At 36.2% G+C, this 27,855-nt stretch overlaps 2 protein-coding genes across 4 annotated transcripts; one reads left to right on the forward strand and one right to left on the reverse strand.

Moving 5' to 3' along the window:
• Positions 1 to 596: 596 nt before the first annotated feature.
• ggcta (gamma-glutamylcyclotransferase a) lies at positions 597 to 2,569 on the forward strand. The gene is made up of 4 exons (XM_058754652.1): positions 597 to 863; positions 1,387 to 1,532; positions 1,957 to 2,089; positions 2,361 to 2,569. The coding sequence occupies exons 1-4, from the start codon at positions 708 to 710 to the stop codon at positions 2,484 to 2,486; spliced, it is 561 nt and encodes a 186-aa protein (XP_058610635.1). The 5' UTR covers positions 597 to 707; the 3' UTR covers positions 2,487 to 2,569.
• Positions 2,473 to 27,562, reverse strand: LOC131526370 (NLR family CARD domain-containing protein 3-like). 3 transcript variants are annotated; one of them, XM_058754646.1, is made up of 13 exons: positions 27,349 to 27,562; positions 27,002 to 27,037; positions 25,479 to 25,566; positions 24,944 to 25,048; positions 23,521 to 23,625; positions 20,521 to 20,625; positions 11,774 to 11,875; positions 9,719 to 11,479; positions 6,984 to 7,157; positions 6,389 to 6,562; positions 5,229 to 5,399; positions 3,326 to 3,499; positions 2,473 to 2,813 (listed from the first exon to the last, which is right to left on the reverse strand). In XM_058754646.1, exons 3-13 carry the CDS (start codon positions 25,526 to 25,528, stop codon positions 2,804 to 2,806), a joined length of 2,931 nt encoding a protein of 976 aa, XP_058610629.1. In that variant the 5' UTR covers positions 25,529 to 25,566; positions 27,002 to 27,037; positions 27,349 to 27,562; the 3' UTR covers positions 2,473 to 2,803. The 3 variants fall into 3 exon arrangements, with proteins under 3 accessions (XP_058610629.1, XP_058610628.1, XP_058610631.1); XM_058754645.1 differs by lacking the exon at positions 27,002 to 27,037 and having other exon boundaries at positions 27,349 to 27,561; XM_058754648.1 differs by lacking the exons at positions 25,479 to 25,566; positions 27,002 to 27,037; positions 27,349 to 27,562 and having other exon boundaries at positions 22,464 to 23,625; positions 24,944 to 24,985.
• Between the last annotated feature and the right edge of the window lie 293 nt (positions 27,563 to 27,855).

A 27,855-nucleotide genomic window follows, 5' to 3' on the forward strand; every position in this document is an offset into this window, starting at 1 on the left:
AAACCTCTCCGTTCATCAGATTGCGGTTCACTGGAAATACAATGGAATTTTTTAAATTTCTGTTCTTGATACAAGTATTTCTGGTTATGCACAAAAAGTTGATATTTTTTTTCAATTTGATCACGATTTTTTTTTTTTTTAATGCTGGAAAAATCCTGATCCAGTAAAGTTTTGTTTTTCAAATATGTTAAAAATATTTTTACATTCCATAAAAAGTCATGATCTAACATCGTTATTTTTCTTTTGATTTAACAACAAAAAAGTATAGTACCAATATTGCCTAAACGTTGTTATACACCTGTTTTAGCGTAGGGCTTTTATTTTGAAAATTGTGATCAAACCTCACGGGTCAGTTGTCTTTAGCGAATCGGTTCATGCGAATGAGCCTATTAAACAGCGATTCGATTTTTTATTTTATTTTTTGCATTTCATTGTTATTTAAAATACTGTATGTAGCTGACATCATTATCAACATATCAATTAATTTTTTTTTTTTTTTTCAATTTAAATCCTAACCCAACTCTTAGACCCCTCCTTGTGAAAGTTACTCCACTTGTGAATCATTCTAAAGAGTCGACTCACGAGAACTATTTCTTAGCGAATCGGACACTTTTAGCTAGCTGTCTTTTAGCCAAACACACCGCAGGGAACAAACTGGAGCTTTCTAAGGTTATAAAAGCCCTCAGGGTTTGTTTTTTAAAACGCCTATGCACATCTTCTCTTCACGTTGCTTAGGACACATCGTTAGTAAAATGTCATCCAGCGGGTTTTTCATGTACTTTGCTTTTGGCAGTAATTTACTGAAAGAGAGACTTCAGCTAAAAAACCCATCAGCTGTGTTTCACTGCGTCGGCAGAATACAGGTAAACAAACACATTATTTGACTGACTACCATATTAAGCACATATGGATACATAGAATGACAAAATAATAGACACTGAAAGTATTGTCTACATTAAATTTAAAATGGTTGGAATTAACCATCGCTGTTAATCACAAATATATAATTTACACTATAAAAACAACAGAAAGGATTTGTAAGGAAATTGCATTTTGAAACAATGTTATATTGGTGGTTTTCAAGATGCAAAGGATCCAATATTACTTGGAAAAAAAATAGTTTATTACTACATTTTTCCCCTCTAATTATAGAAATGTATGGTTAGATGTATTATTTGTTTACTTATTTGAATTATATATATATATATATATATATATATTTTTTTTTTTTAAGTGAAAAAAAAACTAATTTTTAACAAAATAATCTTTTTTTTTTTTAAAGCATCATACAACAGGATGTTCATGGACATGTACTATATTACTCTATAAAGTATCATTGTATATATCAAAACATGACTGTCTTGTAAAGGATATACTGTATCTCAGGGCTACAGGCTGAATTTCGGTCTTTCGGGCGACTGCACTGACTGTGCTTGGCACGGTGGAGTGGCCACAATACAGGAGAGTGAAGGAGACGAGGTCTGGGGAGTCGTGTGGAGGATAGACAGCCAAAACCTGCCCAGTTTAGACAGGTGAGATCACCTGGGATTGTGATCTCTCCCAAAATCACACTTTCATCTTGTATTCATGATCAGTATTGTATGAGATATTGATATTTCTTTTCACACAGTAAAGCATCTCATATTGGTATTTCATGTCCATTTATTATTTTGTAAGTAGCTTTGTAGTATGCTGGTTTTTAGTACATTTGTCATTGACAAAATAGTATATAGGTAAAAAAAAACAAAAAACAAAACACTAGAACATAGGCTTTCATCATCAGCTTAGTCAGATTAACTTAACAGTACAAAAAAGTAATATAGACAAATAGGCATCCAATATATTGTGAATCCTTTTTGCACCCTATAAAGCTCCTATATGTTGAAAATGTTCTACTCAAGAATTAAATATTATTTACCATTTAGGGATGTTTTCTGTATCTTGCATGTGATTCAGACAGGAACAGGTTCATGAAGGTGTGTACAGCCCATTAGAGGTCAAAGTGGAAACAAAGGAAGGGCCACTTCTCTGCCGGACGTATAAGATGAACAATCTCAGACCCTGTTCACCTTCACCACAGTATAAAAAGGTACACTGTCCATTATTAAGCCTAACTGACCAAACCAAAGCATAAAATTTAATTACAGATCACAAAGTGGACAGTTCACCCCTCTGATCAAATATTAACGTGTTTTAAAGTGTAACTTTTTAGAAGTTTTCAATATAGTTGTATTTTTAACTTTATGTACAAGATTATCATAAGACCTCTCTGGCTGTCTAGTTGCATAACTGTCATTGAAAGTGTCAGTGAAGAGTCTCTTCTTCATTTGAATGTTTATCTCATCTCATTCTCCATCTAGGTTGTGTGTTTAGGGGCTCAACAGAACGGCTTGCCTCAAAACTACATACAGAAGCTTCTGGCACTGGAGACAAACAACTACAGCGGCACTTCCATATTGGATCAGATTACAGACATTGAGAAATGACCTGCAGGAAATGACCTATTTTTTTTCAAGCTTATGTCACTCAATCATAAATAAATAAAGTCCCAGACTTTAACCCAATGTTAGGCACTTGTTGGGTTGAAATTTTTGTAATAACTGAACAGAAGATACACCGATCGTCACAATCAGCTTGTAAAATTATTATGTAAAATGGGGCACAAAAGGTTTCTTTGTTTGATTTTGGATCAAGGATTGGATCATTCTAGAAAGTTCCAGAAACACATCCCTGTGTGATGATCACTGTGGGTTTGTGTCTGTTGATTCTGTTGAATGTGATGTTAATATGATCTCTGGATCAGTCATCTAAACCTGTAAGTAAAAGACAGACAGTCAAATGTGGGTGACATTACTGCATTATCCACTTCAGAACAACTAAAACAAACTTTGCTCTATTAAGATCATAATATAATCCTGTGATAAATGGTGTCAAAAAGCCCCATTTAATCATCCAGTTTATGATGTTACTTTTAACCTTTGACCCTTAAATTTGCGATACATATTGTAATGGACAGATGTGGGAAAATTCGAATTATGTTCTTGCTTTACAATAATAATAATAATTTTAAGAAACATTAAGATGGTATTTCTTTGTGGATTTAACAATTCATGTCCCAGAGGATCTCTATTTAACACAAATATTGATAGACTGGAAGACCAGAAAATATCACCAACATTCAAAATGTCATTCATATACTCAAACATTAATCAAATTACTAGAAACAGAATAAAACTATTGTATATAGTACGAGGAACCATTCAACTATAAAAGAACAATTAAATTTCAATTACAATACATGGACATTTTAGTCATCACTACTCACAGAAGCATCTCCAATTTATAATTTGAATCATCTTTCAGATCAGACAGCAGCTTCATTCCTGAGGCTCCTAGTTTATTTCCAGACAGATTCAGTTCTCTCAGGTGTGAGGGGTTTGATCTCAGAGCTAAAGCCAGAGCAGCACAACCTTCATCTGTGACTCCACAATCATTCAACCTGTAGAGAACAATCACACTCTTCAGTCTCTCGGTTCAGGATCTACAGCTCAGATAAACAGGAACTTCACATTCTTTAGATATCTTTAGAGAAACTATGATATATGATGTTACAGAATCTGTGAGTTCATCCAGATCGGTGGCTGCAGCTTCAAAAACACTCCAATCAAAGCAGGCTTTTATATCCCACTCTGCTTCATTAGTCCATATTTCCAGTCCTTATTATGGCTTTAGCTGATTTCAGTTTCTGCCTGTAGGTCGGTGAAAGGTGAACTAGACAGTGATCAGAGAACCTCGAAGCTGCACTTGGGACAGAGTGATGTGTGTGTATTATTGTCTCAGAGTTTTGGCAGTTCACCATAGAAATTTGCTTCATTAAAATCCCCAAGAATTATTACAAGAGAGTCTGATTATCATTCCTTAATTTCAGTTATCTGTTCAGCCAGCTGTTGCAGCACTGTGCTCACATGCGCATTTAAAATAACATGCCTCACAGGTGTTTGCTGGTTAAGGTTAAGTGTAGGGAGGGCTTTATTGTCCCAAAGCGGCATCCATTTAATAATTTTAATAAAAAAATATAATTTACTCTCGATATGTCATACTGTTTTATAATGTATGACAATCGCGAGGTGCAGATATCTGGCACTATCTGCAGTAAGTAATAGCATCTAACTACTATTATTGCAAGGAAAATACTCCTATTTTTAGTGTAAATAGAATTTATCACTATTTGCATTGTTTAAATACCATATCACTAAAAATACTGCTATTTTCACTTAGTGTGAATAGAATCCATTGCTTTTTTTCTTTGTGTAAATAGCATCTATCGCTAAGAAAATATGCTATTTTCACTTAATGTAACATCTATGTATAATGTAAACATCTATCGATATTTGCACTTAATGCAAAGAGCCACTGCCATAAGGAAAACTCCCGTAATGAGTAGAAAGTGTTTACAGGTTATGAAAACCAGAGAGCACATCTACTTCAGAGTTGAACGTTCAACAAAACATCTGAATAATCAAAAAATAGAAAAATGTTGTCTGGTGTATGTTGCTTTATGTTCAGTAGTTTGTCTCTGGTAAAACTGATAGGAAATGAATGACTAAACAGAACAAACAAACAAAAACAGCAAAAGAAGAGTGCAGTGCCCTCTTGATCATTGAAATGTATGCTGTAATGTACATTTTATGTTTTAAATTATTATTTATTATTATAAATTATTTTTTAAATTTAAAATAGTATGTCAGTGATTGTATTAATTTGAAACATTAAAAAAATGCATATCCAGTAATGTTTAAGTAATGTTTAATTTAAATCTACTGGTGAAATTAGGCATTATAAGGACTAGCAAATATTTACCCCAATACATTATTGCACATACATTATATTCAGTATTATATACAGTAGTTTAATATCTCAATAAACTTTCATTGCTTCTTGTGTGCGTGACACAAAAATATAGGTGTTAGATCATTCATGAAAGTCTGTCTCTTTTGCACCGTTTGGAAGTGATTAGAAGGACAATAAAACACCCTGTGGAGCAGGCCTGGTTCTACATAGTGCTTGAAGGAGTTAATTTCAGTGTCGCAGAACAAGTTAGGACCTTTTTTATTTTTTAACGTACTGCAAAATCCTCAAAATTTCTGTATGAAAACAGTTAAAATAGTTAAAAACTTTGAATCAAATGAAGATTAAAACAACATCATCTTCAATATATAAAATCTTACCACAGTGTCTCCAGTGTCGCAGTGTCCTTCAGTGCATCAGAGAGCAGATTCAGTCCTGAGTCTCCAAGTTCATTTCCAGACAGATTCAGTTCTCTCAGGTGTGAGGGGTTTGATCTCAGAGCTGAAGCAAGAGCAGCACAACCTTCATCCCTGACACAACAATCACTCAACCTGTAGTGAACAATAACACTCTTCAGTCCCTCAGATCAGGATCTACAGCTCAGATAAGCAGAAACTTCACAATCAGAAAGAGAGACTTAAAGGGATAGTTCACCCAAAAATGAAAATTCTGTCATGAATTACTCACCCTCATGCCGTTACAAACCCGTGAGACCTCTGTTCATCTTCGGAACACAAATTAAGATATTTTTGATGAAATCCGAGAGCTCTCTGTCCCTCCATAGACAGCAAGGGTACTACCACAATCAAGGCACAGAAATGTAAGGACATCATTAAAATAGTCCATGTGACATCAGTGGTTCAACTGACACGTGTGTGATGCTGCTGATGTAGAACACGTCGTGATACTTTCTATACTGGCGCCAATGACGCGGAGGAGAAATTTGTTGAATGAAGTCGTTATTTTGGTTTTCTTTGCGCACAAAAAGTATTCTCATAGTTTTGTAAAATTATGGTTGAACCACAGATATCATATGGACTATTTTATCGATGTCCTTGCTACGTTTCTGTGCCTTGACCGTGATAGTACCCTTGCTGTCTATGGATGTTCAGAGAACGCTCAGACTTCATCACAAATATGTTCATTTGTGTTCCGAAGATGAACGAATGCCTTACGGGTTTCGAACGACAAGAAGGTGAATAATTAATGACAGAGTTTTCACTTTTGGGTGAAATATCTCTTTAATCTACGACACGATTAACAAGTCCAGCCTATGGTTCAGACCCACTTCTACATAGGTATTTGAGAGTAAATTTCAATTTTACCATATCATAACCTTTAAAGTAAAATTAAGTAAAATTATGTCAGACTCAGACACCTTTTAAAGAACGTAATGAAGATTAAAAAAACTTCATCTTCAGTTACCTGATAGCACACATTTAAGTGTCTGTTTTGTTTTTGTTTTAATTTTGTTTTATTGTATCAATCATTAATCCTAGAATTAAAGAATGAAGATTTTGAAATTTTTATACAATCGTACCTTAGTTTCTCCAGTTTACAGTGAGTATCCTTCAGTCCATCAGAGAGCAGATTCACTCCTGTGTCTTGTAGTTTATTTCTAGCAAGATTCAGTTCTCTCAGGGATGAGGTGTTTGATCTCAGAGCTGAAGCCAGAGTAGCACAACCTTCGTCTGTGACACCACAATGATTCAACCTGTAGATTACAATGGCATTCTTCAATCTCTCAGTTCAGGATCTACAGCTCAGAACTTCACAATCAGAAAGAAAGACTTAGTCTTCAATACGATTAATAGGTCCAGTCTATAGTTCAGACCCACTTTTAAATGGGTATTTGAGAGTTAAATTCACTTTTACCATATAAAATATCATAATCCTTAAATCTTTTTATGTATCATCCAATCACATGTATACTATTATAAATTAAGAAAAATTAAGTCAGACTTAGACACCTTGTAAAGAACCTAATGAAGATTAAAAAACATCATCTTCAGTAACCTGACAGGACACTTTAAAATCTTTTTTTAGTTTTTGTTTTAATTTTGTATTTTTTGTATATCATTCATTAATCCTAGTAGTAGGAGAATTAATATTTTGACAACTTAATGCAATCTTACTGCAGTGTTTCCAGTTTACAGCGAGGATCCTTCAGTCCATTAAAGAGCAGATTCAGTCCCGAGTCTCCTAGATTATTCAGTGACAGATCCAGTTCTCTCAGGTGTGAGGGGTTTGATCTCAGAGCTGTAACCACAGCAGCACAACCTTTCTCTGTGACACCACAATCACTCAACCTGTAGAGATTAAAGAACATGATGAACTGACACCAGATGCAATTAAAGAAAAAACAAAAAATCAATTTAATTCATAAAAACTATAATTCATACAGATAGTAAAACACATATAAACATCATTAGAGGACAAATAGACACTATTAAAGTTACTATAATGTGGATTAAACGAATTAAATTAATGTGGATTAAAGTTACTGTTCTTCCATCGTTTCACATACTGACCTCTACAATCTACAATCTAGTGGAGTGACCAGTGCTGCATATTTAATTGTACATTAACACAAAATGATCACATCATGATCATGATTTTCATGATTAAATAAAATGTCTGCGGAATTGGTGTGCAAGCAAGCAAAAAATGTCAACAAATATATTGGTTTATATTGTCATTATGGACTGTGACAAGCTCTTTAAGCCTTGTTAATACAGGACATGTCCACACAGAACTCATCAGACAACAGTTTGGGACATAAAAATGCACTAATCTTTTGCAGTAGACATTTATTCCTATCAAAATGAATGGAGTAATGCATTTTTCAACATCTGAAAAATGTAATATGGGGGCAAGAGAGTGCCCCTGTAATCAGCTCCTTTTAAAATAAGATATAAAAAATAAATAAATAAATAAAATAAAATAAGATATCACAACAAGCAAGAGAAGAGATTTTTTTCCCCCTCGAATAACACGATTGCAAATGTGGTATTGATCTTATACAAAAATTCAATAAAAAAAATATGTATTTTAAGTGGCCAGATTTACTAAACAGGCCAAATTAGCGTTAGAGTGCAATTCCATAAAAGCACCGATGGGAGGGCAAAATTCTGCATGTGATTTACTGACAATGTGCACATTAAAGAACACAGACGCAGGCAGATCGTTTCCATAATGACCAGCGCAATCTACCAAGAGCAGCGCAAATTAGCGCCTGTTTAAGACATGCTTTTTTTTAAGCGTTTAATAATGGCGCAAATACCAGCAATTTGATGAGCGTTGTTAGTAAATCACATTGCGTGATTGATTTTAATACTGTCCTCCCATAAATTTTGCGTCTGAAGGGGAAACTCCTACAAATGCATATTCAATAAGGTCAGGCACAAAAATGTCCACCCCTTTTCAGCGCTAATTCTTCACTGCGCGTCTTTAGTAAATCCTAACAGTACTATTTTAACACCAAAAGACGGTTTGCGCTGGTGCAAGCTGTTAGTAAATCTGACCCCTAGATTTAAAATATATTATTGTCGAAACAGTATGTTTTTGTTTTATTTCGCCAACAAAAATAGTTCCAAACAAAGCCACAGCAGAACAGATGCACATCTCTGTTCCATGCCAGAATGAATCTGCATTTTGAAGGAATCGGTTGAATTAAATGATTGAATGACTTGCTCATTAAGACAGTGACTTGCTGCCACCTACTGGCAAATATTGCCCCTTTATGGTAGAGGTAATTTCTGACATTGTTTATGACTTAAAAAATATGGATGTCAATGCATCGTACCCTTTTCTTGGTTTGAGCAACTGCGCCTCAAAATGTCTGTGCATGGCACTGACTGGCAATCCTATTTAAGCATAAACCAAATTCACGCAATTTTGCTTCTTAAGTAGCATGTAATTGAAAGAAAAAAATACTAAAAAGAGATCGGCTGAATGGATTCAAAAACGGTAAAACTCAACATATTAACTCTGGGGGAGTTGGAGAATGAGCCTATTTCCAAAAAAAGTGGAGTGTTCCTTTAATTGCTTTTTCTTTCACATTCTACAGCAGGGGTGTCAAACTCAGTTCCTGGAGGGCCGAAGCCCTGCAGAGTTTAGTTCCAACCCTGCTGGATCAGGTGTGTTTAATTAGTGTTGGAGCTAAACTCTGCAGGGCTGTGCCCTCCAGGAATTGAATTTGACACCCCTGTTCTACAGCAATGGTATTTTTCATATTGTTGGAAAGACCACGGAAGGGGGTTATGATTGCGATCAGGCCAGGATGCGAAATGAACAGTAGGCTACTATGCTGCTGCGTGTGGCAGCAATGGTAAGCCTACAGTAGCTACTGTGTCATCAGACCTGTTCAAACTGAACAATGGACTGTTTGTCCACCAAACGAGTCCAGCAGTGTCTGTCATATGTTGCTAATCTTTTTAGTCAAATACGCATCACTGATAATTATTTTATTTTATAACACAATTAACGGGAGCAATCCTTGCTCTCAATTAGACATTCAAACGTAGAATGCAGCAGCACATCCACTACCAATATTTTTTATTTATATCTTAAATAAATAGAATTCTGATTGATGGTGTCAAGTAATTTGTGTGCTTAACTCCGTACATATGAAACACACATTTAATCTAAATTTGTGTATCAAATGGAAAACAAAGTTTAAAATTATTCTGTTTCCTTCGATACTTCTATCACACTGGCATAAGAGCATATGGCAGCTTGCATGGCCCCAGGTCTTGGCAGTGATTTTGTGAACGCTTCTCCTTTTGAACTTTTGGTAAGAAAGCACATGCTAAAATCATGAATGTGATCATGTTTTATCAGTGTAGTGATTGTTTTCAGTGTGACTTACTGAACTGATCTGGATTCTTTAACCACAGGCAGCAGCTTCTGAAGAACTTCATCTGCTGTATTTTGGTCTCCAATAAACTTTTTTATAATAAAAACATCCAACTTCTGCTCTGATGTCAGCAACACATAAACCAGAGCTGACCACTGTGAAGAGGAGAGTTTGATTTGTTTTATTTTTTTAGATGTCAGATAATCTTGGATCTCCTGCATCAGTGAATCATCACCCAGTTCATTCAGACAGTGAAACAGATTGATGGATCTCTCTGGAGAGGCATTCTGCCTGATCTCCTCTTTGATGTACTCAACCATTTGCTCTTTGTTGTGGGAGCAGCTTCCTGTCTGTGTTAGTAGTTCTCTTAAGAGAGTCTGATTGAACTTCAATGAGAGACCCAGAAGAAAACGCAGGAAAAGGTCTAGATGTCCATTCTTACTCTGTAAAGCCTCATCCACAGCTCTCTGATGCAGGACAAATAATACTTTTTTTTTCTTCCGGGTTACAACTTTGAAGACACTTTGTTCAGTTTGGTCAAACACATTTATGCGGGTCTTTGTGAAGGAGTGGTGTGCATATAGAGCTGCTAGATGTTCCTGGATGCTCAGATGAACAAAGCAGAAGACTTTACCCTGAAACAAGCCAAACTCCTCTCTGAACATCTGAGTGCACAATCCTGAGTACACTGATGCTTCTGTCTCATCAATGCCACACTCTCTCAGGTCTTCCTCATAGAAGATCAGGTTACCTTTCACAAGCTGCTCAAAAGCCAGTTTCCCCAGTTTGACAATCATGTCTTCATCTTTGACTTTCTTCTCATAGTCCTTCTCATGTTTGATGTTGGTCTGAATGATCAGGAAGTGTGTGTACATTTGAGTGAGAGTCTTGGGAATCTCTCCACTCTCTGCTCGACTCAACATCTTCTCCAGAACAGTGGCTGAGATCCAGCAGAACACAGGGATGTGGCACATGATGTAGAGGCTCCTTGATGACTTCAGGTGTGAGATGATTGTATCGGCCAGACTCTGATCACTGATTCTCTTCCTGAAGTATTTCTCCTTCTGTGGATCATTGAAGCCTCGTACCTCTGTCACTCGATGGACAAACTCAGAGGGGACGAGATCAGCTGCTGCTGGTCTGGAGGTGATCCAGATGAGAGCAGAGGGAAGCAGATTCCCCACAATGAGGTTTGTTACAAGCATGTCCACTACACCTGATTGAGATATATTACACAGTTTCACATTTCTCTGAAAATCCAGAGATAGACGACACTCATCCAGACCATCAAAGATGAACAACACTTTATATTCTTCACTAGATATTTCTTTGGCTTCTGGGAAAAATTTATGAAGAAGATCTGAAAGACTGAGTGTTTTGTCCTTCATCAAGTTGAGCTCTCTGAAAGGAAGTGGAAATATGAGCTGGATGTCCTGATTCTCTTTCCCTTCAGCCCAGTCCACAATGAACTTCTGCACAGAGACTGTTTTTCCAATGCCAGCGACTCCCTTTGTCAGCACAGTTCTGATGGCTTTGTCTTGTCCAGGTAAAGGTCTAAAGATGTCATTACATTTGATTGGTATGTCCTCTGTTGCTGTTCTCCTGGATTGTGTCTCAATCTGTCTCACCTCATGCTCATTATTGATCTCTCCACTTTCACTCTCTGTGATGTAGAGCTCTGTGTAGATCTCATTCAGGAGTGTTGGGTTTCCCTGCTTTGCTGTTCCTTCATACAGACAATCAAACTTCTTCATCAGATTTGATCTGAATGTGCTTTGGACCAGTTGAGAGTCAAAAATGGAAGTAAAATAACAGATTACAACATTAATTAAAGAGGTAAAAGTGACAGTAAAGCAAATAAACAAGTGTTAATCTATTAATTTTATCTAAACCATGTCTACACCAGACATGACAAAAGCAAATAGAACTCATTTTTATTAGTGATGCCGTCTACTCTGGATGCTGCACCGCACAGCATGACGAGTTACTGTTGTTAAATGGAAGCCCCATTATATTTCTAAAACAATATAACTGTCTGTCTGTCTGACTTTCTGTCCAGTGTTGTACCTCAGATCAGTTGATGCGTGTCTTTTAAATGTTTTTGAAGTGTCCACAGATTGGTCACTCTTCATGGATACACAGCTAGAACCTGGTGAGTCTGATGTTTGACTGTGGGAATGAGTATAATAGAATAGAGACAATAGAGTAGTGATAATAAACAAGATGCAAGAATTCATACAGCTGTGGAGTTGACATTAAAAGAATAAATACAAGATATCAAAGGTATATTCTGCTGATTTTTAATGAATTAATAAAACCCATACCATTTTTTAAAGTGTTAACAAAGAAGCCTGTGCCAAAATTAACAACAAAAATTAATTTATTTGATTTTATACTATGGGGCTGTTCAATTCTGAATCTGATTGGTTGATGAATGTTCTAAGATGTGCAATTATTGGCTACTGCTACTTGACTGCATTACAGTTCCATATCTCTTCGCCATATCATTTCAGTTATTTTAAAGGTCCTTAGAGCAAACAACAGCAAATGAATCAAACCAACAAAGATGCTGACCAAGAAAACAAATATGACAAACAATACAATAAAAATGACAACTATTTTCATGTTTTTTCCAATAAATTAACTTTAATTATAGCACGGTCTCATACATGAAACGTACACATGGAAACATATACAAGCACAACCAAAGAAACTTGCTGTCAGCTATAACAGTCTAACCGTTACTGGTTTTCTTTTTCACTATTAATTTCACTAATTTTCCTTAAGAGATATCTGGTTGTATGTAGTACCACTAGGAGCAGCTTGAGGGCGCTAGTGCCTGGAGGTAACCGGATATATAAGCCCGGACGTAGATAGAGTAAAGCAGTTGGTAGGACTGTGACACGGCGGTGTATGATCACACTATGACAGGGTTGCGGGGGAACCTGGTGTCGAGTGAGGATAGTATGGACGAGGGCGAATGTAGTGAGGCTAATTCTCAAAGGAAGAGGGGGCTAAGTCATGACAGTGAGTCAGAAGACGCAAGTGAACGAGTGGTGAGGCGGAAAACGGATCAGGAAGGATTGAAAGTGCTGGTAAAGTTCAAAGAGGGTCATGATGTTAAGTTAGTAGGGCCTGTTGCTCTCACTAAATTTTTGCGCGAGAAGGTGGGTGAGGTAACTAGAGCTAGAGTGCATTCTGATGGTGATTTGATGATAGTGTGTAAAGACGAAAACCAGCAGTTGAAAGCATTAAAGCTGAAGAATGTTTGCAAAAAAGAAGTTTTGGAGGTGAAGAAAAGAATGGCGGCAGGAGAGGTATGTAGGGGAGTTATCTATGGTATTCCCATAAACGAGGATTTGGGAAAGTTGAAGGATAGTATTGAGGGAGGACGTGTGATTAGTCTGAAGAGACTCAAAACATGGAGGTCTGGAGAGAAGGTTGATAGCCTATCAGTATTAGTGGATTTTCAAGGGGAAAAGCTACCTAAATATGTCACTGTTGGATATCTGAACTACAATGTAAGGATGTATGTGCCACCTCCGTTGCGGTGTTTTAAATGTCAGAAATATGGTCACATAGCTGCTTATTGCAAAGGCACACAAACATGTGGACGTTGTGGAGGAGAGCATGTCTATAGTGCATGTGGAACTGGGGTGCAAGAGAAGTGTGTCAATTGTGGGGGAGCGCATAGTGTCGGGTACAGGGAGTGTGAAGCCAGAAAGAGAGCAGTTGAAATCCAGTATGTTAGGGCTGAAGGCAAGTTGTCTTATGCTGAGGCAGCTAAGAGAGTTCAAGTTGAGCCAAATTTAGTGAGACAGGCAGCAAGAGCAGGAAAAACCTCAGTTGTTGATGAGGAATTCCTGACTGTTAAAAAGAAAGAGTTTCTGTGCTTTATTGCGGAAGTTATAAATTGTACATCACAAGCAAAACACAGGTCTGAGAAGATAGCCATTGTGGTCAAAAGTGCCAATAGATATCTGGGTATTAAAGACATTGCGTGGGAGAGTATTTATGAAGAACTTCAGAACAGAGATAAATCTGAGAAGCCAGCATCCCTATCACAGTTGTCTGCACAGTTGCCTGTATCGAAAGCTAAATTCTAGAAAGGGAAAGGGAGAGAGAGAAAGGGAAGGAAAGGAAAAAGGAAGGGGAAAAGAAGAAAAAAAAAAAAAAGAAAAAAAAAAACAGTATTTATTTTCTACAGTGGAATGCTAGAAGCTTGGTGGCAAATGGGCAAGAGTTCAAGAGGTTTATCTCCGGATTAGAGACTAAACCTGAGGTTATTTGTATTGTTGAGACATGGTTGAAACCTCATCTGAATTTTGTTTTAAATGGATATGTGTGTGAGCGAAGTGATAGGAGTGATAGTAGTGGGGGTGGATGTGCTACTTTCATTAAGGTGGGGGTTCCCTACAGAGTTTTAGGTAAAGGTGAAGGGTTAGAGTATTTAGTTACTGAGGTTTGGTGTGATAATAGTAGTTTAAATGTTGTAAATTTTTATAATCCCTGTAAAAGATTTGATATTGAGGCACTAGAGTTGGTTGAAGGGCAAGAAGGTGGCAAAATAATATGGTTAGGAGATTTTAACGCACATAGTTCCCTGTGGGGAGGAGATAAAACGGATCACAATGGATTGGTTTTAGAAGAACTTATGGATAGGAAAGGGTTGGTTTGTTTAAATGATGGGTCGCCTACTCGTATTGGGGTGAGGGTGCAGTCCGTATTAGATCTGACTTTAGTTTCTCAGTCTCTTGCAGGTCAAATAATATGGGAAGTCTATAGTGAGTCAACGATTGGAAGTGACCACTATCCGATTATGTGTAGGATGGGTAGCAGGAGTCGCAAAGTGACCCAGTGTTTCTCTGAAAGATGGAATTTTAATAAAGCTGATTGGATAATGTTTACATTTATAAGTGATAGGAATATGGGTCAAGTTGAGGTGATAGATGATCTGGATGAATTTACTGAAAATGTTAGTATAGCTATGGTGGAAGCTGCAAAAGCTTCTATTGTCGAGTCGAGGCCGGGCAGTAAGAAGCGGAAATTGGTACCCTGGTGGACAGATGAATGCACACAAGCAATAAGTACTAGAAATAAAGCGTTTAAAGATTTTAAAAATAGTTTAAGCTTTCAAAAGTATTTGGAATATAAAAGAGAGCAGGCTAAGGTGAGGAAAGTAATTAGGAAAGTAAGAAAGGATTATTGGATAAAGTATTGTAACACTATAGGAAGGCAAACCTCCGTAAATGATGTATGGAGAGTTGTTAAAAAAATGAGTGGGGTGAGACAATATTGGAGCTATCCAGTCCTTAAGAATGGTGAGACTGTGGCAGTGAAGGATGAAGATAAAGCAACGTTAATGGTCAAAGATATAGCTAATGTTCATAGTAGTCTCAACTTAACTGATGATGAAAGACATAAAAGAGCGGTAACAAAAAGAAAATATCAATATCTTTTAGAAAATGTAGAGGATCGAGATGATAGCATGAACACAAGTTTTTCAGTGAGTGAATTAAAAAAGGCTATAAATAAGGCGAAGGTAACAGCTACGGGGAAAGATAGAATAAGTTATGCAATGCTGAAACATCTTAGTAATGAGGCTCTTAATATTGTGTTGAAGTTATTTAATAAGGTTTGGGAACAAGGGAAAATTCCAAAGAGTTGGAAGATGGCTGTTATTATTCCAATTAGAAAGCCGGGGAAAGATCCTACTGTGGCTTCTAATTATAGGCCAATTGCTTTGTCATCCCACTTAGGTAAGGTAATGGAGAGAATGATTGTGGAGAGAATGACTTTTTATGTTGAGTCTCGGAATTTGATAACGCCGTTCCAAAGCGGCTTCAGGAAAGGAAGGTCAAGTATGGACCCAGTTATTAATTTGGAGAGTGATATAAGGAAGGCCCAAGTGTGTAAAGAAGTAGTTGCTGCTATATTTTTTGATGTGGAAAAAGCGTATGATATGCTTTGGAGGGATGGTGTGTTAATTAAAATCCGAAGGCTTGGAATAGACGGGAAAATGTATTACTGGATTAAGGACTTTTTAAGTAATAGACAAATTCAGGTGAGGATAAACAGTAGCTTCTCTGATTGCGTTTGTGTGGAAAATGGTGTACCCCAAGGAAGTGTTATTTCACCAATTCTGTTCTCTATTATGATAAATGATATATATGATACGCTTGATAATAGTATAGGCAAATCATTGTTTGCAGATGATGGTGCTCTCTGGAAAAGAGGTAAAAATGTTCAATTCATTGTTAAAAATTTGCAAAAAGCTATCGACTCTGTTGAAGAATGGGCTGGGAAATGGGGATTTAGGTTCTCTGTTGGAAAAACCAAGGTAGTATTTTTTCGTTTAAAAAATTGAAAAAGATTTAAATTGCAATTGTATGGTAGAGATTTAGAAAGAGTAAATTGTATGAGATTTTTAGGTATGCATTTTGATTCTAAGCTTACCTGGCATAATCATATTGAAAAGGTAGTTAACAAATGTAAAAAAGTCATTAACATAATTAGGTGCTTGTGCAATAAGGAGTGGGGAGCAGATATGACCTCAATGAAAAGATTATATGTTGGATTAATTAGGTCTATTGTTGACTTCGGGTGCATGGCTTATGGGTCTGCTACAAAGTCTGAATTAAAGAAGCTTGATGTTATTCAGGGTTCGGCCCTCAGGATATGTTCAGGAGCAATGAGAACCTCCCCTGTATCAGCGCTTCAGGTTGAAGTAGGTGAAATGCCACTTGAGTTGAGGCGACTGCAAGTGTCATTGTTATATTATGTTCATTTAAAGGGGCATATGGAAGATTATCCAACTAAAAGTGTCCTCATTTCAACATGGGAGCATGCAAAAAGTAAAAGAGAGTCGTTTAGTGCAAGAATACATGGAAAGGTTAAGCAAGCGGCTGTAGAAAATTTCGAATTTAGTCCATCAGTGGTCTATCCACCGCATCCACCGTGGCTACTACCGGTTCCAGACGTTGATATAGCTTTGCATGAAAAGATTAAAAATTATAAGGGGGATAGTGGACAAATGGCTATGGGATATGTGGATAACTATTATGGGTACGTGCAAATCTTTACTGATGGGTCAAAGCAACCAGATACAGGGAAAGTGGCAATCGCATATGTGATACCAGAGTTTGATATTAAGTTTTCTGCAAGAGTTTCGGATCATTTATCAGTGTACTCAGCAGAACTGATAGCAATTGTGATGGTGTTGCAGTGGGTAGAACAAATTAAACCACTAAGAGTAGTTGTATGTTCAGATTCGTTGTCAGCTTTAGAAAATTTTAAATTAGGCAATTCAAGTGAAAGGTATGATATTGTGTGTGAGATATTGACTTTGCTTCATAGTATTCAAAATGGGGGGACGCATGCAAAGTTTGTTTGGGTTCCGGCTCATGTAGGTATGGTTGGTAATGAGTTGGCAGACCAGTTTGCTAAACAGGCTTTGAAAGCGATAAATGTGTCTATTCAATGTAAAATATCAAAGTTAGAGGCTAAGTCAATGATTAAAAACATGTTAAAAGCTGTGGCAAGATAAATGGGATAGGGAGATAAAGGGAGGGTTTTACATTGTAAATCCTGAGGTTGGTCAGGGTCGTCTGGTAATAAGATGTCGAAGGGAAGAGGAAATTTTTACAAGAATGAGAATAGGGCACACCGGACTAAACAAAACATTACAGCTAATAGGAAAACATAATTCAGGAAAATGTGAGATTTGTAATGTGCCAGAAACAGTGGAACATGTCTTTATGATGTGTAGGAAATTTAACAGAGAAAGGGTTTTAATTAAAAGGAAAATAGAGGACAGTGGGGAAAAGTTTATCTTTAGAGATATTTTGTCTAAGGCTTCTGATCATAGAGTAATAAAATATATGTTTGAATATTTAAAGAACACCGGACTCATTGACAGAATATAGGTGGTTTTTTTTTTTTCTCTGTAGCTTGCAGGCTACATTATTCCCAAAGATGTAAGTCATAGTGATGATCAAGCACAATTTATCTGGAGGGTGGCGGTAGTGCGCTAAGTTAGTCCGCATCCGCCGTTAAGCAACCAAAGAAGAAGAAGAAGAGTAAAGCAGTTTTATGGGTATTTCTACACGTTTCATTTGGGTTCCTGCTCATGTTGGTGTGGAAGGAAATGAGAAGGTGGATATTCTGGCTAAACAAACTCTAAGATTAAAACAAGTAGATTTTCAGGTCCCATTAAGTAAAGCAGAAGCTAAAGTACTCATAAGAACATATGCACAATCAGTATGGCAGGTATATTGGGATGATAATGAAACAGGTAGACATTTATACAATATACAAAAACAAGTTGGTGCTGGGAGGAGGGAGAGCAGGAATCGAAGAGAAGGAAGTATCATAACTCGGATGAGAATAGGTCATACTGGACTTAATAATACACTATATAAAATCGGAAAACACCCAACTGGGGAATGCATACACTGTAGCCAACAAGAAACAGTTGAGCATGTACTACTCCATTGTAGGAAATATATCAATGAGAGACGTCATCTTATTATATCATTGAAGAAAGTAAAACATCATGACTTTACTTTATCAGGCTTATTAAGGGAAACAGCTAGTAAGATATATGATGATATTATTAAATTTGTGAAAGAAAGTAAATTATATAAAACAATATAGCGTTTTGATTGTTTTTGTTTATTTATTATGGTTCATTTTCCAGTTTGTTTATTTGTTTTGCTTGGTTTTTATGTTCATTTATATTTAGTATAAGCAAATATCATGATCCATACTCCATTCCAGGTGGTGGCGGTAATGCACCAATAAGCTAGGTTGCCAACCGCCAATAAACACCAAAGAAGAAGAAGAAGAGTAAAGCAGTTCGTTGGTAACGGGAAACCTTTTGGTTGAACGTGTGGTACCTACTTGCTCTACTAAAGTCCTTTGGTTGAGAACTCTAGGAGTTTGTGCTCAACTGTGAGTATGAATGATTTATTTGCCTGTCATATTTGTAAATGTAATCACTGATGTTAGCCATTTGCTTTCTCTGTAGAAAGGACTTTTTACATGCCTATGCCTGCACCTATCTATGCTTCGCACCATTTCTTTCTGCATGTGTCATTGAACGGCTGCATCTAATCACCGCTGCACACGAAAGGTAGTGTCTTTTGAAGGCCCACGCAGTATGAGAACTACCGCATGTGGTCATCTAACGCGACGCACAGGACAGCGACGCTTTGAAGACCAACGATACAGAGGACCGTAGGATTCATAACATTGCATCGCACTCAAAATATCTTCGTGACTCTAATCATCGACTCATCTCTCGTAACTTCGCGTACATCATCTGTACCGGAACGATAAATTTCACCTCATTGACACAGTTATTGGACAAAGTGCACATGAACCAATGCATGGTATTTGTTGATTTTTGCACCTGTGTGTGTGTGTGGGTAAATATATATATATATATATATATATATATATATATATATATATATATATATATATATATATATATATATATATATATATATATATATATATATATATATATATATTTTTTTTTGTGGGAAGAATAAATTAGAGTTATACAATTATTTGTTTGGAGAAGTGGTTTTATATTTCAGTATCGATCAAATTTCTGTTGAACCCCTCAGAGTAACATCTTTTAAATAAAGTAAGGAGGTGTTGCACAGCACTGTCTCTGAAATTCCTTTTTATTATTTTTCAATAATTCAGTGGCCTGTTGTCAATTGTTCCTTACTTCATTTTCATTTTCCCAATGGCAATGCTTCATTCATTTTCATTTAAAAATGCAACTAATGATTTCACATTTCATTGTCAAATTGTCTCCTAGCATAAGGATATGTATGAAGGGCTGAATTAATCAAAATGAAATAATAAAATATTCTTTTTTTTTTTAATTAAAAAGATAATTAAATAAATACATTAAATTCTTAAAATAAATCATAAAAATCACTAAGATAAATTGTCATTTTAGCACTAGTTTGCATGGGTTGGTTTTTCAGTTTCATTTTCAGGGTTCGGGCTATTGACATGTCACCAAATCGATTTCTTTTGACTTTATGATTTAGAAGTTTAGGTGTGTTCATTCACATTGCAGCTTTTTGCTGAATGGGCAAATAAGGGTCAATAAAAGGGTCAATAAAATTAAAACATATTATTGCTCAACTCTGTTAAGAACGTTCCACACACCTGCAGTAAGCCAGTGTTATTTAAAGCATTTTTTTTTTAACTAAACCTGACATTGGATGTTATAAATATTGCTGCTCCATGACAAATGGCTTGTGATATTCCTCATTTGTGTGTCACTTTGGATAAAAGTATCCATTAAATGAATGTAATGCTTGTTTTGTATTAGAGAGTAATATATACCGTATATTATATTTTATATATGAAATATATATATATTTTTCGCATCCCACATAGTAGGGCTGAGTTTTTAAAATGCAGTGTCAAGTTAATAAAGCAATAAGTTAGCAAAATAGTTTACTATGATTTTAAAACACTTAAGGTGTTAAAAAACTGAAATCACATTGGATTAATTCAGATTGATGAAAATCTTCACCTTGACAGCACTCTTGCAATGCATGTTTCTGAGACCAGCTGTGAGAAGGAACCTGATCATTTGCTCAACTCTTAGTATTTCAAGCCTTATAATAGTATGAGTGTGGACTGCTGAGGTTGAATTGCTTTCAGAATTTGATTGATTTCTGGATTTTGATAAGTGAATATTTGACAAATTCTGCCCTGCTTTCATTATTAGTTGTGTGTCAATTGTCTCTCCGTATGTATGTCTAACAAAAATGTTGTACCTCAGATGAGTTGATTTAAGTCTATCTTCAAGTTTTCCTGGCTGCTCCATAGACATGTCACTCTTCATGGACACACTGCTGCGCTCCTGTTGGTTTGATTTGTCACTAGGTGCGTTTACATGGAGCATTGTAATCGGTTTAAAAGTCCAATCCGAATGAAAATGCTCCATATAAACACCTCAATCGGAATAAAAATGCCCAAACCGAATGAAATTGTAATCGGTTTGAGAGGGGTGGGATAAACCTTTCTATAAACCGAACAAAATTAAAATCCTGCCATGTAAACACTTTAAACCGATTACTTTGCGTCTACGTCATCACGTCCAGAGGTCAGGTCGTCAGAACGTGAACGTGATGTCGGCAACGGTACATTCTGTGATTTGGGGACACCGACACTACAGTAGAGACTGGGTAATAGTGGAGGTATAAAGTTAAAATTTCCATTATACAGTTAAAACACATTAGAAAGGAGAACGCTTGCTGTGTGACGGACTATCTGCTCTCATGTCCGGAGTGAAAACAGATCTGAAATGAAGCGCAATTTTCTGCTTTTCAGCTTAGAAACAACACAGTGATGATAGTGAAAGTAGCTCAATGAAAATAAACAACTTGACCAAAAGTTGCCTTTGTCATTTGTATTTGTATAGATGACAGATTCATAATTTCCGATCTTGAATTTATACGTGCTCACGCCATGAATGTTGTACGAAACACGATTGTGATAAAGCAATGCTCCTTTGATTCATTGTTCAGCAACTCTTCGTAAGAAATCGTGTATTTGTTCCATTTAAGTACAGTACAACTTTGTAGTATCAGAGTACAATTAATCTCAGCTGCATTACAGAGGGGCATATGATTTCTATGATCGCGTTCTGGCCATATGACTGAGCGCTCGAATGAACGCAAGGATTCAAATATTAACCGTTTATTCTAAGCAAGTGCAAACAGATATTAAAAATATTAACGTAAATATGGGCGTTTTTTCCTCTGGTGACTTGTTTTTGTTGTCACTGTAGGCTATTAGCATATCCTAAAATCGAAAGCACAGGCACATGTAAACACCATATCGGATTAGATAACGTCTCATGTAAACAGTTCATCGAATCTTTCAATCGGAATGATTTTAATCGGAATGACAAAAAAGTGTACATGTAAACGCACCTACTGTAGAATGGAGTATAATAAAATAGGCAATACAGCAGATCAGAGATAATGCATACACACACACAAGACATTTTTCTGTAATTAATAGCAATTAATGGCATATTAATATAATATATTTATATTGCCATAATTTCACATTAAACCTCCAAAGTAGTGTAGAAACTACATAATAATTGTATATTTAAAATGTGTTTAATGGCATCTTTTTACTAGCCTATTATTAATGAAGGCCAGTATCATTAATACCAATACTGCAACTAATGTCTCCATTGAATGCATTTTTCCCTCAGTTTTAGCCATTAATTATACCAGTTCAACAGTATAATTAAAAGCTATTGTTTCTGACATTTAAGTGCATGTGAGTGACGTGATGGCCAAGTATGGTGTCTCATCCTCGGAATTTGTGCTCTGCATTTTAAGGGGTCATGAACTGCCTTTGTTTTTTAGTTTGTACTGTACTTTGAGGTCCACTAATAATGTAATCAAGATTTTTAAAAACATCATAATTTAGAAGTAATAGGCTATTTTCTGTCCTGTTTTTAACCCCCCTCATCAGAACACTCTGTTTGAATAGGCATGGAGGATTGTAGACTCTGAGGTAAACGCCCACTGCATGGCTATGATTGGCTAATAGTTGTGTATGTTTGACAGCATACATTCCTTAAGCTGGACTCTGCTGTCATTTAGGTCAAACACGCATATAATAACTCAATACATATCAAACGATCTGTAAGAAGAAACAAAGCAATAGTGATCCCGTAATAAAAACAGTTACTCACACTTTTGTGTTTCAACATTACTGTCGGATCCAATAGTCGGCACAGCATCATTTTTTTTGTTGTTTCAATCTTTCTGAAAATCCTGCGTCAAACTGTGCCTTGTTTGTAAATGGATCAGTGGTAGAATGAAGTGAACAAAGGATCTAGTTCTTACTGACGCGGTCTGGAACTTCATTACAAATGTTGGGATCAGAAGGAAGGCAATGCAAACACTGTTTTTCCACAACTGTCTTGTTGTCTTCAGAGCCATCTTTATTGTTTGGTTTCTGCGTAGACCTGCGTGTTCGCCTTGAAAACACTACATGCATGAATTGGTGGGGGCGGGGCTAAACAGGCAGTGATGTAGAAGCAGGCGTTGATCTTCTTCTGCGGAGGCGGTGCTTATCCACACTATTACATCATAGAGTAGAACATTCCAAAAGCTGTCTTTTTGGCAGAGTGCCTTCAATTTAAGCTGTTTTTAGACTAACAACAAAGTTTTGAGTTTTGAAACTTACAGGATGCTTTTATAGTACAATGACCTCTTATATGTCAAAGGATAAAGGGAATTTTGGTTTCTCAGTTCATGACCCCTTTAACCCATCCAAGTGTACACACACAGCAGTGAGTAGTGAACAAATACACAGACACACCCTGAGCAGTGGACAGCCATTTTCTGCGGCACCCGGTGAGCAATTGGGGGTTCTGTGCCTTGCTCAAGGGTCTCACCTCAGTCGTGGTACTGAATGTGGAAGAGAGCTGTTCATTCACTCCCCCCACCACCGAAAATCGAACCTGCGACCTCCAGGTTATAAGTCCAACTTTCTAACCATTAGGCCACGACTGCCCCAACAACTTTTAAAGTGAGCTTGAAACAATCTTCACATAAACTATAAATTGTATATGCATAAACTATAAATAGAATATAGATAAAGTTTTTTTCAAGCTACAAAAGTTAATCAGCTAAGAGCAGTGATTGATTTCTTTTTTTCTTTTGTTCTTTGTTCACCGGTGCTATGTTAATTTCTAGTAGGGCTATAGTCCTAGCAAGCCCCGCCCTAGCACCACCACTGTGTACCTCAGATCAGTAGATTTGTGTCCTCCCTCTAGTTTTCCTGGCTGTTCCATTGACTTGTAACTCTTCATGGACACACAGCTGGACTCCCGTTGGTTCGATCTGTCACTGTGGAATTGAATGTAATAAAATATACAATAGAGCAGAGCAGAGATAATAGAGACAAGAATTTGTAAGTTATGTATGGTTCTTTCATGACAACTCTTGGAGGGATTGGCATGGTAATGTACATAACATTGTTAATGTATTTGGTCTTGGTGGAATAGATCTGCTACGCTGCTGCGGCAGAGCAAGTACCGAGACTTGCTATTGCCAACACATTCACAACATGCTGCTGTGAGCATGTAAGAAATACTGCTGCTGCACTTATAACATATACTGTATGAAATAACCCCCATATAGCATACATGATCACCCCATAGCAGATCTATACAGGTGGAGCTGGGAAAGTTGGAGCGTTTCTGAAGCGTGCTGCAACTGCTACAGTAAACACTAGCCAAGTATATGAATGATGAGCAGCAAGCTTATTGGCTGCTGATACAAAAAGAACCAATCGGCTGTGCCATGTGATAATGATGTCATTATGATTGAGTCTGACCTATCATACTGCGTCATCTAGAGTTTCATGCCAAAACTTTGGATTTATATGTATACACCGATGAGCCATTACATTATGACCACCCCCAGCCAAGAGCAGGGCTGGGAAGGTTACTTTTAAAATGTATTTCACTACAGATTACAAAATACATGCTTTAAAAAGTAATCAGTAATGTATTTCGTTAGATTACTCAGGTTTAGTAACTTAATCTAAATATTTTAGAATACTTTGAAATACTTAAGCTATATAACACAAAGGAACATACTAACTTAATGTCTTGTTTTTATGTTTTCTCTTTGCATTTTTTTTTTTTTTTTTTAGTTTCTCCCAAACGCCTTTATCTTCACGTTTTTTGCTTTCAACTAAACTACTTGTTTCAGTTTGTTATTTGCCTATTAAATGACAAAAAAAGTTTTAGTTTTTGACAGATTACTAAAATATTTGTTTTCTTTTATGACAGGTGGTCTAATAAATTTGTAAAGCACATACAGTGTTTAACAAATCTATTAGACTGCATTGATTGACTGTAATTATGCATCTGAATAAAAAAATAAATAAAGTGCTTTATTTTTTCTGCCTTTTTTGTAAACAGTAAATTTGAAAATTCATGGATAACAACAATAATTATAATTTTAGCATTAGAAACACTACTGGGACTAAAGAGCTTGCATATACTGGTATTACAGAAACATAAAAAAGGATTTCGGTAATCAGCAATACTTTTAGTTTAGGGCAGCTGTGGCACAATCCTTACATTGGGTGGTGGTGGTGGTGTTATATATATATATATATATATATATATATATATATATCTACAGTATGTTGTACCTAAGATCAGTTGATGTGTGTTCTCCCTCCAGTTTTCCTGGCTGCTCCATAGACTGGTCACTCTTCATGGACACACAGCTGGACTCTGGTGAGTGTGATCTCTCACTATGGAATTGAATTTAATGAAACAATAGAGCAGAGTAGAGATAAAAGAGACAATTCAAAATTGAATTAAAAAATGTTTTGTATATCGAGTTGATATATCTACACTTGTACCACAGATAATTTGATGTGTGTCCTCCCTCAAGTTTTACAGGCTCTCTTCCCTCTTCACTCTTCATAGACACAGCTATCTATCTATCTATCTATCTATCTGTGCTCTTAATTTAGGACAGAGCATAGAGAACCCATGTGATAACCTCAGGGTCTAACTATATCTCAGCACTAGAATATGACAGAGACAATAATTCAGAATACCTTATCAACCATGGCAAACACCTTGGCCTAACCCTAACCCTAACCTTAACCCACCCTGTAATTTAGAAATCCAGTGTATTTTCTGTAGAATTAAGATCATATAAAGATTTAAATGTACCTGTTTCCTGGAGAAAAATCTCCATCTCTGGATGTTTGTTTGTCCTCCATGATTCAGTCAGTCTTAATGGAGCTGCACATGTGTAGGTCTGATGAGACAGAAACAAGACAAAATGACATACAAAAGATTCAAATGTATGAATCTGCCCTTTTCTGTTTACTTACAGGCGCTCTTTTATTGCAGTTAGATTAGCCTACTAACCAAACTTACAGTAAAATGAAAATTAATTAATTAAATAAATAAATACATACAGTAATCAAAATATGATGCACAGTTTATGCATTTGAGTTACAACAAGTGACCAAACTACCACATTAAAAACTTATTTTCAGCATAATCTAATATTTGCTAGGTGCTAAACTAAATGTAACTGTCACGGTGCGGTGTAGAATAAACACACGAATACAATGAATATAAAGGCAAACAGTCTTTAATTACTCCCCACAGAGGTACATAAAGCAGGTAGGACGGACACACATGGCCACACGCACAAGCACACAGGCAACGTTAAGACCGGACAACATATACTAAACAAACTGGAATTTAAATAATTAAAATGAGGATAATTAACAAGACACACCTGAACCAAATGACATAATCAGACACAGGCAGGAAACTAGGTCAGGGAACACGTGGGAACAAAAGCACAACTACCAAGTCCATAATTGTGACAGTAATACTGCAGTTGCAGCAGCTGAAGTGATGTCTGAGGTAGTCCTTTTAACTCATTAGAAATGAACTACAGGGTGAATTAAGAAAACCCAATATTTCATCTTTATCTACAAAAAGATCTCTCTCTATAGGTGTCTCCTTTTTAAAGCAGAAGCTCTCTGTTGTTTTGTGCATCCATCACTTTCTTCAAGTGAATGGTTATATTGCTCAAATTTTCATAACACTAATGCATTTTTCCTTTTTTTGGAGGATTAATTCATATTGTTTCTTCATTTGATGATTCTGGTAATGTCTGTCCATGACTTCCCTATTCATTTTTAAAGAATATAATATTGTGCTTAGAGCTATTCCCACAGGTTTAGTTCAGCTGGTTAAGGGCCATATATATTCTATAGCCAGAAGGATACAAAGGAGTTCTCTTTGTTAGATGGCTTTGGCATTTATGACAAGAAATGTAATAATTAACACATCCGCCAGATTTATCAGAAGAGAGACTGAATTTTTCCTAGAGGCAGATTTCATTGAGCTGCCTTAACTGACAATATATACTGGAGAAGAGCATGTGAGCTGTAACCCCATAAATATTTTATTCCCAACAAGACCAAAGACATCCACTTTAAAATATTGTATAAGATATGCCCTGTTAATTCAATAGTGTCCAAACATGTTGAAGAATATGTAATATCTTGTATGCTTTGTTTTCATAAAGATGGAGCATTAGTAGATTCTATTCTATTCTGGTGAATTGGTTCAGAAATTTTGGTATAAGGTTTTTTTTTTTTTATACAATAAACAAAAATATATATTTCCTATTTTTCACTATTTTTGAATGAGGTAGACTCTGCACATACTTGATCCTGAAGAGACAGCAGTTGTAGGCTAAGTGTCTGTTTAAAAGTTTTCACAGGACGAAAAAAAAAAGAATGCATTAATTAATTGCCATTTGTTTACCAATTAACTGTTTTATTTTTCCAACTCTTCTTTAAATAAAATGTTTCATGTTCGTTAAAATCAAAACATACACACTAAAAAAACAAAAACAAAGGCGTTAAAGCCTAAATTGTTACAGCACTCCCTGGTCTCCCATACTTTTGGTAAACCAAATATTTAAACTACGTCATATTTTGGTTAGACATTACTCTTTGTTTATTTAGCCGATATTTAGGTCATTTTTAGCCGACCCCACCTGAAGACTCACCTTGAACGAAATGCGACGTTACAGCTTCCCAAATGGTTTATATGCCATCAAGTAGAAATTCCTGCACACGCTATCATTAAATATCAGGCTACAGTTAACCAAACATTCGGCTACTAAACGTAGATTTTCGATTTTTTTCTTTTCTTTTTCTGATCTAGTTAGCCCAGGTGTAAAATGGCGCAGGTAAAACTATACTTTCACTTTCGCTCATCCTGGAATAAGTGCGTTTCAATGGGACAGTCAGTACATTTTCAAAATTATTCCTTGTTAGCAACACACAAAAACAAACAAACAACAAAATAAAAATATATAATACAATATATAAACAAGCTTAAAAGCTCATGAATAGCCTACGTTATGCGCGATTATCAGAAAGATTATAACGCCTTGTAATTTGTAGATCCGAAGACCGGAAGTAGGCTACAGAATTTTCACGTCAAAACCTAAATTTTACACTCACCCTAGAACCGCTCCTGGAATCAAACCCATCATTTCAGCATTCTAGCA

The sequence above is a fragment of the Onychostoma macrolepis genome, chromosome 19 (assembly GCF_012432095.1).
Source record: "Onychostoma macrolepis isolate SWU-2019 chromosome 19, ASM1243209v1, whole genome shotgun sequence".
Taxonomy (NCBI): Eukaryota; Metazoa; Chordata; class Actinopteri; order Cypriniformes; family Cyprinidae; genus Onychostoma; species Onychostoma macrolepis.

Bases quoted from the DNA above. Each gene is read 5' to 3' on its own strand.
- ggcta (XM_058754652.1), top strand. From the start codon at position 708: ATGCACATCTTCTCTTCACGTTGCTTAGGACACATCGTTAGTAAAATG. The intron at 864-1,386 runs GTAAACAAACAC...ACTGTATCTCAG, and splicing joins ACTGCGTCGGCAGAATACAG to GGCTACAGGCTGAATTTCGG. The intron at 2,090-2,360 runs GTACACTGTCCA...TTCTCCATCTAG, and splicing joins CTTCACCACAGTATAAAAAG to GTTGTGTGTTTAGGGGCTCA.
- LOC131526370 (XM_058754646.1), bottom strand. From the start codon at position 25,528: ATGGAGGACAAACAAACATCCAGAGATGGAGATTTTTCTCCAGGAAAC. The intron at 6,563-6,983 runs GTAAGATTGCAT...TGTAATCTACAG, and splicing joins TGTAAACTGGAAACACTGCA to GTTGAATCATTGTGGTGTCA. The intron at 3,500-5,228 runs GTAAGATTTTAT...TGTTCTCTACAG, and splicing joins GCGACACTGGAGACACTGTG to GTTGAATGATTGTGGAGTCA.